Source organism: Pavona decussata, unplaced genomic scaffold (genome assembly GCF_977016875.1).
Source record: "Pavona decussata unplaced genomic scaffold, jaPavDecu1.1 SCAFFOLD_322, whole genome shotgun sequence".
Taxonomy (NCBI): Eukaryota; Metazoa; Cnidaria; class Anthozoa; order Scleractinia; family Agariciidae; genus Pavona; species Pavona decussata.
In genome coordinates, this window is record NW_028145712.1 from 899,766 (window position 1) to 913,022 (window position 13,257).

Here is a 13,257-nt window from a genome sequence, read left to right on the forward strand (position 1 = left end):
TGTTCGAAAAGAGTAGGGGACGAGTTAAGTCACCGGTGTAGTGGTCTAGCTCTATCTCTGATTTCATCAGTCTTTCACATCCATGAGTGGGTTGGGTGGGTGGGTGGGTGGGTGAGATTAAAATATGGACTGATAGAGGTTTCCAGTGGCTCCTACATGCTGACGGCCGATCTCACCCCACAGAAGAATTATAAACCGCCATGAGATTATGTGATATATGCGGGCCATTGCAATACACTGTAGATCAGTGGGGATTCTGTCCGCACCGACTTTCAACGTTTATAAAATTTTTTAATATTTGCACAAACGATGGTTTGAACCCAGAAGTCATGTCATAAGTACGTAAATTATGATCATCCGGGTAAGTGTAGTCCTGAGAAGGACTGTTGGGGTGACTTTTATCTTCAGAGTTAAGTGAATTGTGGAACGTCAGTAGATGGTATATATATGTTTCTGGTTGGTCAACGAAGTTTGTCAGTAAGCCGTGATGTTATTGGCTGTGAAGACTGTAAAAAGTGATTGGTCAGTTACAGCCAACTCGAATGAGGCTGGGAGATTAGCACTGAATCGCGTTCTTTACCGAGCTACAGTGCATGCCACCATGTCCTGATAAGGAAACGCGACCATTCACACTGCCAACTTTATTTAAGGTGGCCGAACACAGTTTGCGCACGCTTTACAGATTCTGTTAAGCGCGCGCTATGGTTGTGGTAAGCAAATACTATCGATCCCTCGATTTTATACCAAATGGATCACAAAGAGAGTTTTGCTCTTAAAATAACTCAGTTTTTCGTTGTGAATCCTTCTTCATTTATCACCGAACAAAGAAAGTGAGTTCACGAAGAGCTAAGATTTTTCGCACGCTTTTCATCTTTGCTGAGAAAACCTAATTAAAACCCACGCATGCGCAATTGACCAAAAAATTGTGACTGGTTGTTTTAATGGAAATGAATTGTTTTCTAAGAAACCGCTCGTTAGAATTTCGTGAAATTTGACAAAACAGTAGTTCTCTAAAAGCGTAACTAAAAAGGGTATCTTCAAAAAACATTAAAGTGCAAAACCACCATTTACAGGAGTTTATAAAAAAAATCTAACGAGTGCATTTTCTGAAAATTAAGGACACCCATTATTTGTGGACGGTTAATAGCTTGCTGGGTTCCCATGGCAACGGTACCTTGCCAACAAGAAATATCATAATTTTGTTCCTTCTTAGTTAATTTTGCATCATGCTAATTTCGAGTACTCAGAAGTACGCAGTTTTCAAATAATGTCAACACCTGTATACTGGAAACCTGTGTTCGGCGACCTTAAACTCTAGACTCTACTTTGGCTTAGAGGGTTGTCATCACGTCAGAACTTTTGATTAGCTTTAACTGAGAAATCATTTTAAACATCAGTTAAGGACGGTGCCTACTTTCGTTACTGCGCATACGTTCTGTGCATCTCGAGATACCTACTAATACAGGGATATTTTTGCGCGGTTTAAAACTATGCTGCGCAGAAAGAAGAACTTAGCAAGTGCTCTTGGTATCCAAAAAGAAACTTGGGGGTAACCATGCATTTTTCAGAGATAATAAGGCTTCAATTTGGAAAAAAACGCCATACATTGCTTTGTATTTTACTGCTTTTTTGGATTATTGTTGCTTAATTATCTCTGTAAAATGAGTGGTTACCCTCAATTTTCTTTTTGGATTCCAAGAGCCCTTGCTAAAATCTACTTTTTCCGCAAAAATACTTCTGCATTAGTAGGCACCGTCCTAAATAGGATCCTTTTGTTCTGTAGTGTATTATTATTATTATTATTATTATTATTATTATTATTATTATTATTATTATTATTACAATTATTATTATTATTATTATTTTTATTATTTCGTTCACAATATGATCCTTTTGCAAGTTGTAAAATGAAACTCCCATTCGTCCCCCAAAATAACAATTCATAGCAAGTTTTATAGCGGTCCAAGAAATGTGTTACATCAGGCCAAAAGTAAAACGCATATTGCAAACTGTCAGCAAATAAGCTCGATTTCGAAAAAAGCTCGCGTTATCAACAACGCAAGACAACAAAAAAACCGAACTATTACTCTGACCGAATTTCAGTGCAAAAAGAGACCACAGTTGTACAGGAAGCACAAGCTCACGCCAGGAGAAAGGGAGGAATACTTAATTTGTTAAAGGGGCACTGTCACGGAGCTTTCGCTGTATACGTATGTTGGTAAAAAACTGTTCAGATATTTGATAAAGAACCTCTTCTCTAAAATAAGATTGCTCTTAGAGCACCGGGAGGAAAATAATTTATGTACGAAATGATTTCTCCAAGCAAGAGTAAACTCAGTATAATAAATTTTTAGTCATTTCTCCAAGAAACACAGGAGACCTTGGAAAAATTGTAATTTTCTTCAAGTTGCAACCCATTTCTATCCTAGCCATCCGCAGCCAAAGAGAAATGGTTCTAGTTTCTGTGCATAAGTATGGTTCGGTACTTTGACATATGAAAATTAAATTTGCAATTATAATACTATAAAAGACAAAAATGAGATTTTGGAATTAAGGTGGCCGCGCACAGTTTTCCAGTATACAGGTGTTAGTAAACATTATTTCAAAACTACGTACTTTTGGGTACCCGAAATTAGCATGGTGCAAGATTAACAAAGGAGGAATAAATTTTGATACTTCTTGTTGAGCAAGGTGCCGTTGCCATGGCAACGCAGCAAGCTATTTGCCGTCCACAAATAATGGTTTTTCTTAATTTTCAGAAAATGCACTCGTTAGATTTTTTCCATTTTTTGTATCCAGAAAAACCCACAAAATTCTGACAAGGTGACGCTCCTTTCATGTAATTTTAACAGAGAGATCTCCTGTAAATGTTGGTTTTACACTTTAACGTTTTTTGAAGTTACCCTCTGTTAGATTTTGGTTTTTGTTTGTAGGCGAGTTACGCTTTTAGAGAACGACTGTTTTGTCAAATTTCACGAAATTCTAACGAGCGGTTCCTTAGAAAACAGTTCATTTTCATTAAAACAACCAGTCACAATTTTTTGGTCAAATGCGCATGCGTGGCTTTTAATTAGGTTTTCTCAGCAGAGATATAAAGCGTGCAAAAAGAATTAGCTCTTCGTGAACTCGCTTTCTTTGTTCGGTGATAAATGAAGAAGGATTCACAAACGAGAAACTGAGTTATTTTAAGAGCAAAACTCGCCTTTGTGATCCATTTGGTATAAAATCGAGGGATCGATAGAATTTGTTTACCACAACCCTAGTGCGCGCTTAATAGCATCACTAACAGAATCTGTAAAGCGCGCGCAAACTGTGTTCGGCCACCTTAAGAAACTGTGTATAATACAAACCCAAATTTGGCAGTTAAAAAATTCATTAACGGCGAAATTAAATGTTCACTCTGTATAATAGTATAGGCTGAATATTTCGCAATTACTAAAGTTTCATGAACGGCGAAGTTTTCACTCTGTATAATAGTATAGATTGAATATTTCGCAATTACTTAAGTTTAATTTCGTTGATGAAACTTCAATGATGGCGAAATATTCAGGCTACACTATTACACAGAGTTAAAACTTCGCCGTTAATGAAACTTCAATAACTGCGAAATATTCTCTCTGCATATATATTTATGTGTATTGATTTTCCTTTTAATATACAGATACACTATTTTGCAAAATTTTTTTCTTTATCTGTAGAGGAAATTAACGGCGAAATTTTTATTTATTTACGTTTGTAACGTCAATACCACAGTCATCAACAAAAACTTTTCCGGTTCGTGGTAAAAACCAAAACCACGCCAACCAAGGAAACATTTGACTTTCGGTTGCCGTACGTGGCTCATTGGCTCCTCCCATCTACGCGGTAGTCGCAACTACCCGTAACTCCTATCCGACTTTACCTTGGAGATCGTTAGTTTGAAGCGACAGGAAGTTTAAGCTGTATGTGTGTTTAGCTAGTGAATCACTTATGCATTTCACATAAACATTACTACATTTAACGTTTAATTTAAACCGGTATTTGTAGGGTTGATTTTAGACTAAGCTGTCTTCGTAGGCATCACTTGCGCGGGAACTCATTTCGTGACTTGATAACTGTGTTACGTTCAGAAATAAAGAGATAAACAACAGTGGTATTATTTTATTTGTCTGTCTCTATGTATTTAGAGTTTCATGATAGTGCCTTGTCAATACAGCCTAATTAGCTTAACAACGTCAAAGTCGAAGCCATTGTTATTCACGACAGCTGCCGAATTTGCCTTTAACTCTTTTATAAAAAAAAAACACCTGCTACTTTCTATGTTTGAACGAATTCAAATTCACAGAGCAAAATTTAAGCTAAGACTGAACCTTTAAGCGAAAGCCTTCAAATGCCTTATTACCGTCATATTGTCCGTTATTATGATTCCAACAAACTGAATGACATTTTCCTCAGTCTCGTCTTATCGAAAACCACGTAACGCATTGGTGCTAACAACAGGCTTCATAATTATATGTACTTCAATTTGAATCAGGGGACTGATCGTTCTGAATGATTCTAATTCGCCATGCCTGCCGGCCAGTTTTGCGATGAAAGGTTACAACGACTGGCACAACTCGTTTACCAGCATTCAACATTCATGTTCACTCTTTGTGTTTTAAACTTCATCCTCTCGCTCGTGGCTACTCTCGGAAATTTTCTTGTTATTCACGCCATTTGGAAAGCTTCATCGATGCCAGATAATTTGAAGCAGATTTTCCTAAGCCTCGCGTTTTCAGATCTTGCTGTTGGACTGTTTTCACAGCTAATGCACGGTGTCATAATGGCGGTGATGTTGAAGATGGCAGTGAATGAAAGCTATGACTTCGACTTCCTCTGTCCAGCAGTTTTAACAATTTGTTATTTACCAATGTTTTTTCTCGCTTATGCATCGTTTCTTCATATAACCATCATTGCTGTCGATAGACTTCTCGCTGTTTCTCTTCATCTGCGATATCAAGAAATTGTCACTTCAAGACGGGTCGTTATCGCTTTGGTGTCTTTATGGCTGACAAGTGGTGTTGCTTCCTCCATAATCATTTCACTTACAAAGCACTTTGGCATGGCAGCAGCGGTTGTAGGATGGATTGGATTTCTCTTGACAAGCGTGGCATATATTCGTATTTACAAAGTTGTGAGATATCACCAGAACCAAATACAAAGTCAACTTCAACAGGCACATCGTCAAGAAATGGAGTTACACCGAGAGAAGAAGTCCGCCTTTAATGCTCTGTTTATTTATGTTGTTTTTGTTATCTGTTATCTTCCATATTTTTGCGTCTTAATGTTATATGAAACTAGCGGTTCTCGAAGTTCTTTTTTGGCACCATATTTCGCTACACATTTCTTGGCCCTTCTCAATTCTTCGTTGAATCCCCTTGTGTACTGTTGGCGATATCGAGAAATTCGTCAAATTGTGAAAATCACAGTGAAGAAAATAATTGGTATCACCTAGACGTAGGGACAACTAAGGTTGAATTTTTATGCAATCGGAAGAGAAAAAAGACAAGAAGGTTAAACGGAAGAGAGAGGAATTTTTACAAACTACCATTAATATATTGTCAGTTTGGAAAGCCAGGAAATACATTTGCTGATTAATGGAAGGCGGCCAAAAACGATGATTTTATTTAAGTAATACATAGGTAATTATCTGAAAGGTTATTATCTTGGGCTGAAAAATAAACAGACATACAGTGACAGACAGCGTCAGTGCATGTCAGTGCATGTCACTATCCATTAACGCTTCATGACGGAGGGTCTCTAATATAGGCTTTTTAAAGTAATATTGTTGATATCAGTAAAAATTTTAAAAGCACATCAATTGACACCATTTGTACACTGATGCCTTGATAAAGGCAAATTGAGAGCAAGAACAATGTTTCCGTCTTTCTTCAGAACGGCAGGATAACATTGTAAATAAAATAATATGAATAATGATTCTGCCTCGAGTCAGCTGCAATATGGAATTTTTAATGTATTGTTATTGAGAGTTTTAGTTTAAAGCTACAGGAAGACAAAGTCAGTAGAGAAATTTGTTCTAACTAGTAAAACAACTTTTATCAGGTTACATTTTCATCTGTTAAAACCGTTCTCGAACTTTCAAGCTTCGCTGCAAACCTGTTAATGAATAAACTAAGATTATTATTACACTTAATGACTCATATGCTGTGTTTACACTTGAGCATTTACCGAGGTAATCATTTACTGACTAAACCTTGGTACATTTGTACAGTGTTTATACTGGCTCAAATAAGCGAGGTAAACCTGTCATCAATCACGATCACGATCAAATCGAAATGGCGACAAATTCTAAAATCCATGCATAAAATGCCCGCGTTTATAACAGAAGCTGTGGCTCTTGTAGTCCTCGCGTTACATTTTCTTGTCCTTTAGCTGCAAACGCAAGTCTCAAGATTTCAGCGGCTTTTCCTTCTGCAGCACCTCAAGAAGTCGAGGCGAAAGCGATTTGTTTTGCTCCAAATAGGCCTTATCACGGTTTTCGACGCCATTTTGACGAGTAGGCAAACACGTCTGAAATAACAGTGTTTGTATGGGAATCCGTTGTCAAATAATTTTCATAAAACATCGTTTCTGAAAAAATCATGAGTTGGAAACTTCTGGGACTGGGGAAAGGATTTTAAGAAAAAAATTGGAGGGATGTAGCTGTGCCAGAAAGCGCCAAGTCGTGTTTTGAACTTTCCATACATTTCCCTTCATTTTTTCCCGCGAACTATTTTTAGTAGCAGTTCACGGCTGGTTCGCTATACAGACAAATGTATGGAAAGTTCAAAACTCGACTGGACGCTTTCAGGCACAGTTACATCCCTCCAATTTTTTTTTTCTTAAAATCGTTTTCCTAGTGCCAAAAGTTTCCAATTCATGAATTTTCCAGAAGCGCTGTTTTTTGAAAATTATTTGTCATCGGATTTGCATACTGTTATTTCAGACGTGTTTGCCTACTCGTCAAAATGGCGTCGAAAACCGTGATAAGGCCTATTGCTCTCCGCAAGACAAGGTGCGTTTGACGTGTGTGGTCATGGCCGAGAAACCAAATTTGGTTTGAAACCCTTTTGCACGGACGTTTCGTTAAAGATTGGTGGAAAGAGAACTTCAGGATATCTAGACGTACGTTCGATTACATTATCCGAGTGGTTGGTCCGCATTTGGCAAACAAATAAGCAATTCAATGATGTTAACTTTACCTCTCGAGTTGTTCGTCGTCGTGAGGATTAATGTCTTTGTCTTTTGCCATGACAAATAGGTAGATAAAAAACAAACGTGAAAATGAAGTTGCGAAAACGTGATCGAATGAGACTGACGCAATCTGGACACCACGGAATGTATGTCTGTCATCTCGACCTTTGTTACCGACCGTAACCATGCCTGATCACAGGGCTAATCGAACTTTTACCTTGTCTCGGGCGGTGATTACCGTGGTATCAGTTGGCGTTTACATACGCAAAATGTTTACCTAGGTAAGTAAACTCCAATACCTCGGTAAAACAGTCAATTGTAAACACAGCAATAGGTTAATGTCACCAAATAAAAACAGCAGAATTCTTATTGCCTGCATTTATTAAAACAAAAAAAGTGAAAGTTTCGTGATAGGGTAAAGCTGTCTTAAATGACCTCCTTGAGCTTTGAGAACGATGCTTACCAACTGCTAGCAAGGGAAAAAATGGGCTTATGACTTGAGACAAGCCAGGCAGTATTAACTTGTCAAACCGCAGTCATGCAATCATACAAGCCACCAGTAACGTTTTCTAGGATTCAATTTATAGGGATAAAAGGAATAGACAGCATTAGAATGATAAGTTTCGAATAGTCCAGATTCTAAAATTACTTCCCATCAGACTAAGGAGATGACTTATTGCTGCCGCAGCGAGGGAACTTAAAACGACCGAGCAAGGCAGCACTGCAATCGGAACAAACATATACGTATGGGGCCTTTCGTTCACCTTTCTTGCAAAATGCAAAGTATTGTGGTTGCGGTAAGATCAAAGGGACAAGGCATTGTGGTTAATTTTGTGGACACCACAATGCAACGCGCTGCTCTGCTCTGCTTGACTGTTCGTATCGACTGGAGAAAGTGGGAGAGAAATCGAGTCGAGTATATTTTCTCGTATTTAATGCCCCTAATTTTACGGAATGTTTTTACTTCGTTTATATTTTCTAAACTAGAAATACGTGACTCGCAAAACCTCGCGAAGCTGGGGCTGGGTGGAAAGCCCTCTTTACTCGTATTGTAGCATCAAACGAGGAGATTAGAAGGCGCATAAGAGTTTTTTTTTGATGAGCATAGTGTTTTCGTAGTTCCACGGGCTAGTTTGCGGTTGAAAATCTATTTCTGTCGCGACGTAATGTACAACGGGCGTGCAGCGCTGTCGTGTTCGATGAATTTATTTCCCACGGAAAATTATTTACCGCGGCCACAAAGCGTGTAATTTCTTTAATGCACTCTTTCACAAAAAAGATTTCTAAAAGAAAGGGAAAAGATTCTGGGGAGATGGTTCTGTATCCAGTGAATATTGATGAACATTGCAGTTGAAATTTGATCATGCACGCATATTTTTTTGCGATGTATGCAAATTTTGCTCCAGACGACGCCAGACAGTCTGACGTCATTGTGCGGACACCTTCAAAGATATAAACATATATCAACATATATATATATATAAATATATTTTTCGCTCGAATTCGCGCGGCTTAGCTCCGCTCGGGCCGGCTCGGCCCGACAAATTTATTAACCTCGCTACGCTCGGGCCTTCGGCCCTCGCTTCGCGAGGAACTACATCGCTTTTAATTTCAGTACGCAATAGATTGGCATTATTGGCATTTAAGCTTAAGGTTTATCCTCGAGTAAGAATAAATAAACTTGAAGGCAAATTCTTCTGAGTTGTTGTTGACGCTGATTACCCGGGTTGATTTATTCGCGATTTCTCTCTCAATTCCATATAGTGCCATGTCTCTCTTCAGTTTTTTGATTACAGTGGTAGCTAACAAGTCGTACAACCAGTCAATTTCGAGGAAACTCAAGAAGTAATCTACAGTTGCCATGCAATTCTTGTGGCTTATAAACTCGAATAGTTCTGTTGTAAGATGAACTGAGTGGTTCGTTTGTTTTTTCTGACCGACTGTCGCGTTCCCGACTCCGATGGGTGATGACCCAGGATAAGCCGTTAAAGTGCCAGGATTCCAACTTGGTTACGTTTTAGTAGAAAACGTAGGCACTCAGGCTACACTATAATTTGAAGACTACGTTATCCGAAAAGCAAAGAATGCACAGAAGGTCTGTGTTTGTAGAAAAATGGTCTTAAAACCAATGGTTCAGTTTTCAGAACTTTGGCAGACCAAATGACGTTGGCAACCGTGCCGAAATCGCCGAGACAGCGTATTTCCACTCGAGCAATCTTCGATATCGTCTCTGATTGGAATTCTTGTTCAGCAGGGCAAAACTGCATTTCAGCTGTGTCAAGAAAATATTTCACATCACAGAGACTTAAGGGCAGAGAATGGTTGAATATTTCCGGCTGAAGAGGTGGAGAGTCAAGGAGAAATAACACACTTGGCTTAGGAGAAGATTTTTTTAACACTAGTTTTCATTTGGTTTTAGAATCTCTTTGCCGGTGAAAATCCAACAGATATATTTGCATAAATGGCAGCCTAAATTGTCAGTTCGCTGTTATTTGAAGTGGCTATTCCTACGCTCGGAAACTAACTGATCAAGTTTACTTGGTTGGGAATGGCTGGGAAAGAAAAAACGATAGCGACTTCAAAATGTGGCGTCGACTTTTTGAAGTTCGATTCATGGCTTTTATTTGTATAGGCGCTAGTGGAATAGGACCGAACACAACAAGTCATTTTGTAATGAGAGCAATCGGGAGATCATTGCCTGTGGCTTTCAAAAAATCGAACGAAAAAGAAAAACCATTCAACTAGGTGACCCTTTGCCACCGTTTGCATAATTTTCGAATGCATTTTTCGTCAATTCTGGAGAACAAAGCAATTGGCTAAAAATTAATAGTTGAAACGGACAAGTCATGTTTGTAAGAAATAGACGAGGAGGTTAGTTTTCAAACAAACTGTGGTACTGCGTCGGTGGGGAGCGGAAACGAGTATTTGGTTTTATCAGCCGGGCTGATATGGTAATATGGCAACCGTAAAGACATTCGAGTGCTGACGTTTCGAGCGTTAGCCCTTCATCAGAGTGGAGTCGGGTTCAGATTCACTCTGACGAAGGGCTAATGCCTAAAACGTGAACACTTGATTTTCTTTACGGTGGCCAATTTACCATTATCAACTCGGCCGATAAAACCAAATATCCGTGTTCTTACCGGTTTGACAAGTGTCAGCCAAAATTTGGTTCCCGTTGGGTGGCTTATAACTTATTGCGTTGATATTTATGTGGGTGGTTTGACACAAGCCTTTGCCGTCAGATCAACTGGTAGTTGTCTAGTGATCAGACAAGGTAAAAACTTTCCTCCACATTGTCTCTCTTCACTAAGGTGTACATATGCGTTATTGACCAAGCTTGTTTGGTCAAGATGGCTGGATATTGGCCAAGTTCTTTTTTGCGTTTATAAAAAAGCAAAAAAAAAAAAACCAGGCCAATATCCAGCCATCTTGACCGAACAAGCTTGGTCAATAACGGATTTATTATATGGCTTTCTCTTCAAGTTAAAACTACAACAATAAAAACAAAACAGAAAGTGAAACTGTTCTGCTCGGAAAGAAATTCTTCATAGCCGGCCACAGGCTGCCCAAGCTCAAGCTGTGAGCAGTGCAGTCATCTTGCGTAATAGTGGTCACAGCGCAAATATAAGAGTTTGTGTGGGAACATTTACGATCAGTGGTTTAGGAGGTACAAAAAATTGGAAAGTTCTTAATAAAAATGACATACCTTGCTTCTAAGGTGTACTGCCTATTGTCTGTTTGTTATTTTGGGCTGATTTGAGGCCATTTTAACTAGTTATCACTTCCTGGGTCTCCCACTCCTGAGAGAAAGACAAGGCGTCACAGTCCATTAATCAGAAAACTGGGCAAAACTTTTGTGTTGTTTACTACAAATAGCAAGACGCGGCTTAATCATGAATTAAAACGTGAGCTTCCTCGGCGAACTTGAGAAAAACACTTTTCTGAACTGCTCTAAACACTTAACGCAACTATCACTACCCTGATTTAAATAAAGTCATTGCAAACCTAGAGAACTGATCAATTTAGTACTCGACTTGAGACGATAAGTTTAACATTCTACACACAGAGCAACTCACCGATTCAACTCACATCCATTGTAGCTGAAACAAAATTTTCACTACACCAAGATTATTCCATTCTCTTTCCTTTACTTTAGGTATTGAGAGTTGACCGAAAATTTTAGTGAGAATTTTCCCCCAGAACAATGAGAAAATCGAAGAAAAGATTGCGTTGTTGCTCGGGATTAAACTTTCAATGCCTAGAAGACGGGCAACGGGTAATCCCGAGCGGGCAAGATAGCTCCTTCTTGCCCACTCGGGTAGCCAATCACAGCGCAGGATTTGACTCATCTTGCCCGCTCGCGGAGCCAGCCATATAATAAAAATGGATATTGGCGCCATGCTGCTGGGCGTTTTCACGGCATTGCGTTTACAGGCACAGTATGATTATTGTTAATAAAGCTGAACTGTTTTTAAGCTATTCAAAATGACACTTAAAATAGGTGTTCTTTGAGTACGATCGACCACATTCTCTTCAAGAGACCTCGTCTCTGATTTTACAACTCACTGACCTTAAGAAGGCGTCAAGAACACGCCGAGTCCATTCCATCATTCGCCACCTACTGAAACGTCTAAGCTTTTCAGTTCCCCTGGGAGGCATATCGTTGAGATTAATTGGCAACAGTTTAGTGGACAATAACTGTAACGAGTGAGACTTATTAAACAAGGCTTCTGATCACCACCAGGATTCTTTTAAGGCACCACTCCAAAGGTTTCAATATCCAAGAACCTCAAAAGCTCCTTTTTCATGGAACAGTTATTTGCCATATGTAAGATGATTGTCTCAGTACCATGTGTAACTTGAGACGATCACGTCATTGTATGCTGACGTACAGCCAGTTGGTTTTGTCTCCTACCCTTCCCACCCCTCCTACACCACCTCATCTCCTCAACCCGTCTGCATTTAAGTGATGCCCTTAAGCCTCCAGCGACACACTTGGCGATTTTATACGCCGATCGCCGCGATCGGCGAAAATCGCCAGGTGTGCCAGGTGCAGCGATTGCGATTTAAAAATTGTATCAGGTCGACAGTATTGGACAGTCAAATTAAATGGACCTCAATGGAAGATCTGAAGTTTGTAAAACAACATATGGTGTTTACCGACGTGCACAAACGATAGTTGATTTTGCCACTGAATGATTAGTCAAGACCCCTTTTTGTGTCACCTCATTTGCGATTTAGCGTCTCGTTAGGAAAGTTAATTATATATGGCGCGTTTTTAGTGTCAAAATTCAAACTATCAATTCAAACATTCGATCCTTCAATTCAAACATTCAATCTTTCAATTCAAACATTCGATCCTTCAATTCAAATCTGCAATTGTTCGGTTCAAACTTTCGATCCTTCAATACAAACATTCAATCCTTCAGTGCAAATATGGAATGGGTCGATTCAAACATTCCATCATTCAATCCAAATATGGAATTGTTTGTTTCAAACATTCGATTCTTCAATCCAAACACCCTTTTCTTCAATCCAGAAATGCCATTCTTCAAGTTAAACATGCATTCATTGTATTGCCTGGCCTATCATTCAGTTCAAGCATGCATTTCGTCGATTCAAACATGCCATTTTTCAATTCAAACATTTGATCATTCAATCCAAACGTGTATTTCTTCAATCAAATCCTGAAACTCAAACACTACTCCATAAATTCCGCGTTCAATTTCGATTGAAATGCTGAAATCCTGCTGTTGAAACATTCTGCACTTTAATTTTAAGATATGAAATCCAGATTATAAATTCAAACATAGTCTCACAATGTAGTTGTGCAGTGGCTCGATTCAAACATTCACTTCGGCGATTCAAACATTCACTTCGGCGATTCAAACATTCAGCTCAGCAGTCCAAACTTTCAGTTCCTCTCCAGTAGTCTGGAATCGAGGGGACTCTGTAAAGGAAGGATACGGACGGGCGGATGCGGACGGCGGATGGCGGACGGCGGGTGGGGCTTTAAAAAAAAAAAAAAGAAGAAAAAGTGGAAGA

At 39.1% G+C, this 13,257-nt stretch overlaps 1 protein-coding gene across 1 annotated transcript; it reads left to right on the forward strand.

Annotated features, from left to right (window-relative positions):
• The first annotated feature begins 4,292 nt into the window (after positions 1-4,292).
• On the forward strand, positions 4,293-6,097 carry LOC146453837 (melanocyte-stimulating hormone receptor-like). The gene has a single exon (XM_085096208.1). It carries the CDS (start codon positions 4,547-4,549, stop codon positions 5,471-5,473), a length of 927 nt encoding a protein of 308 aa, XP_084952334.1. The 5' UTR covers positions 4,293-4,546; the 3' UTR covers positions 5,474-6,097.
• Positions 6,098-13,257: the final 7,160 nt, after the last annotated feature.

Bases quoted from the DNA above. Each gene is read 5' to 3' on its own strand.
- LOC146453837 (XM_085096208.1), top strand. From the start codon at position 4,547: ATGCCTGCCGGCCAGTTTTGCGATGAAAGGTTACAACGACTGGCACAA.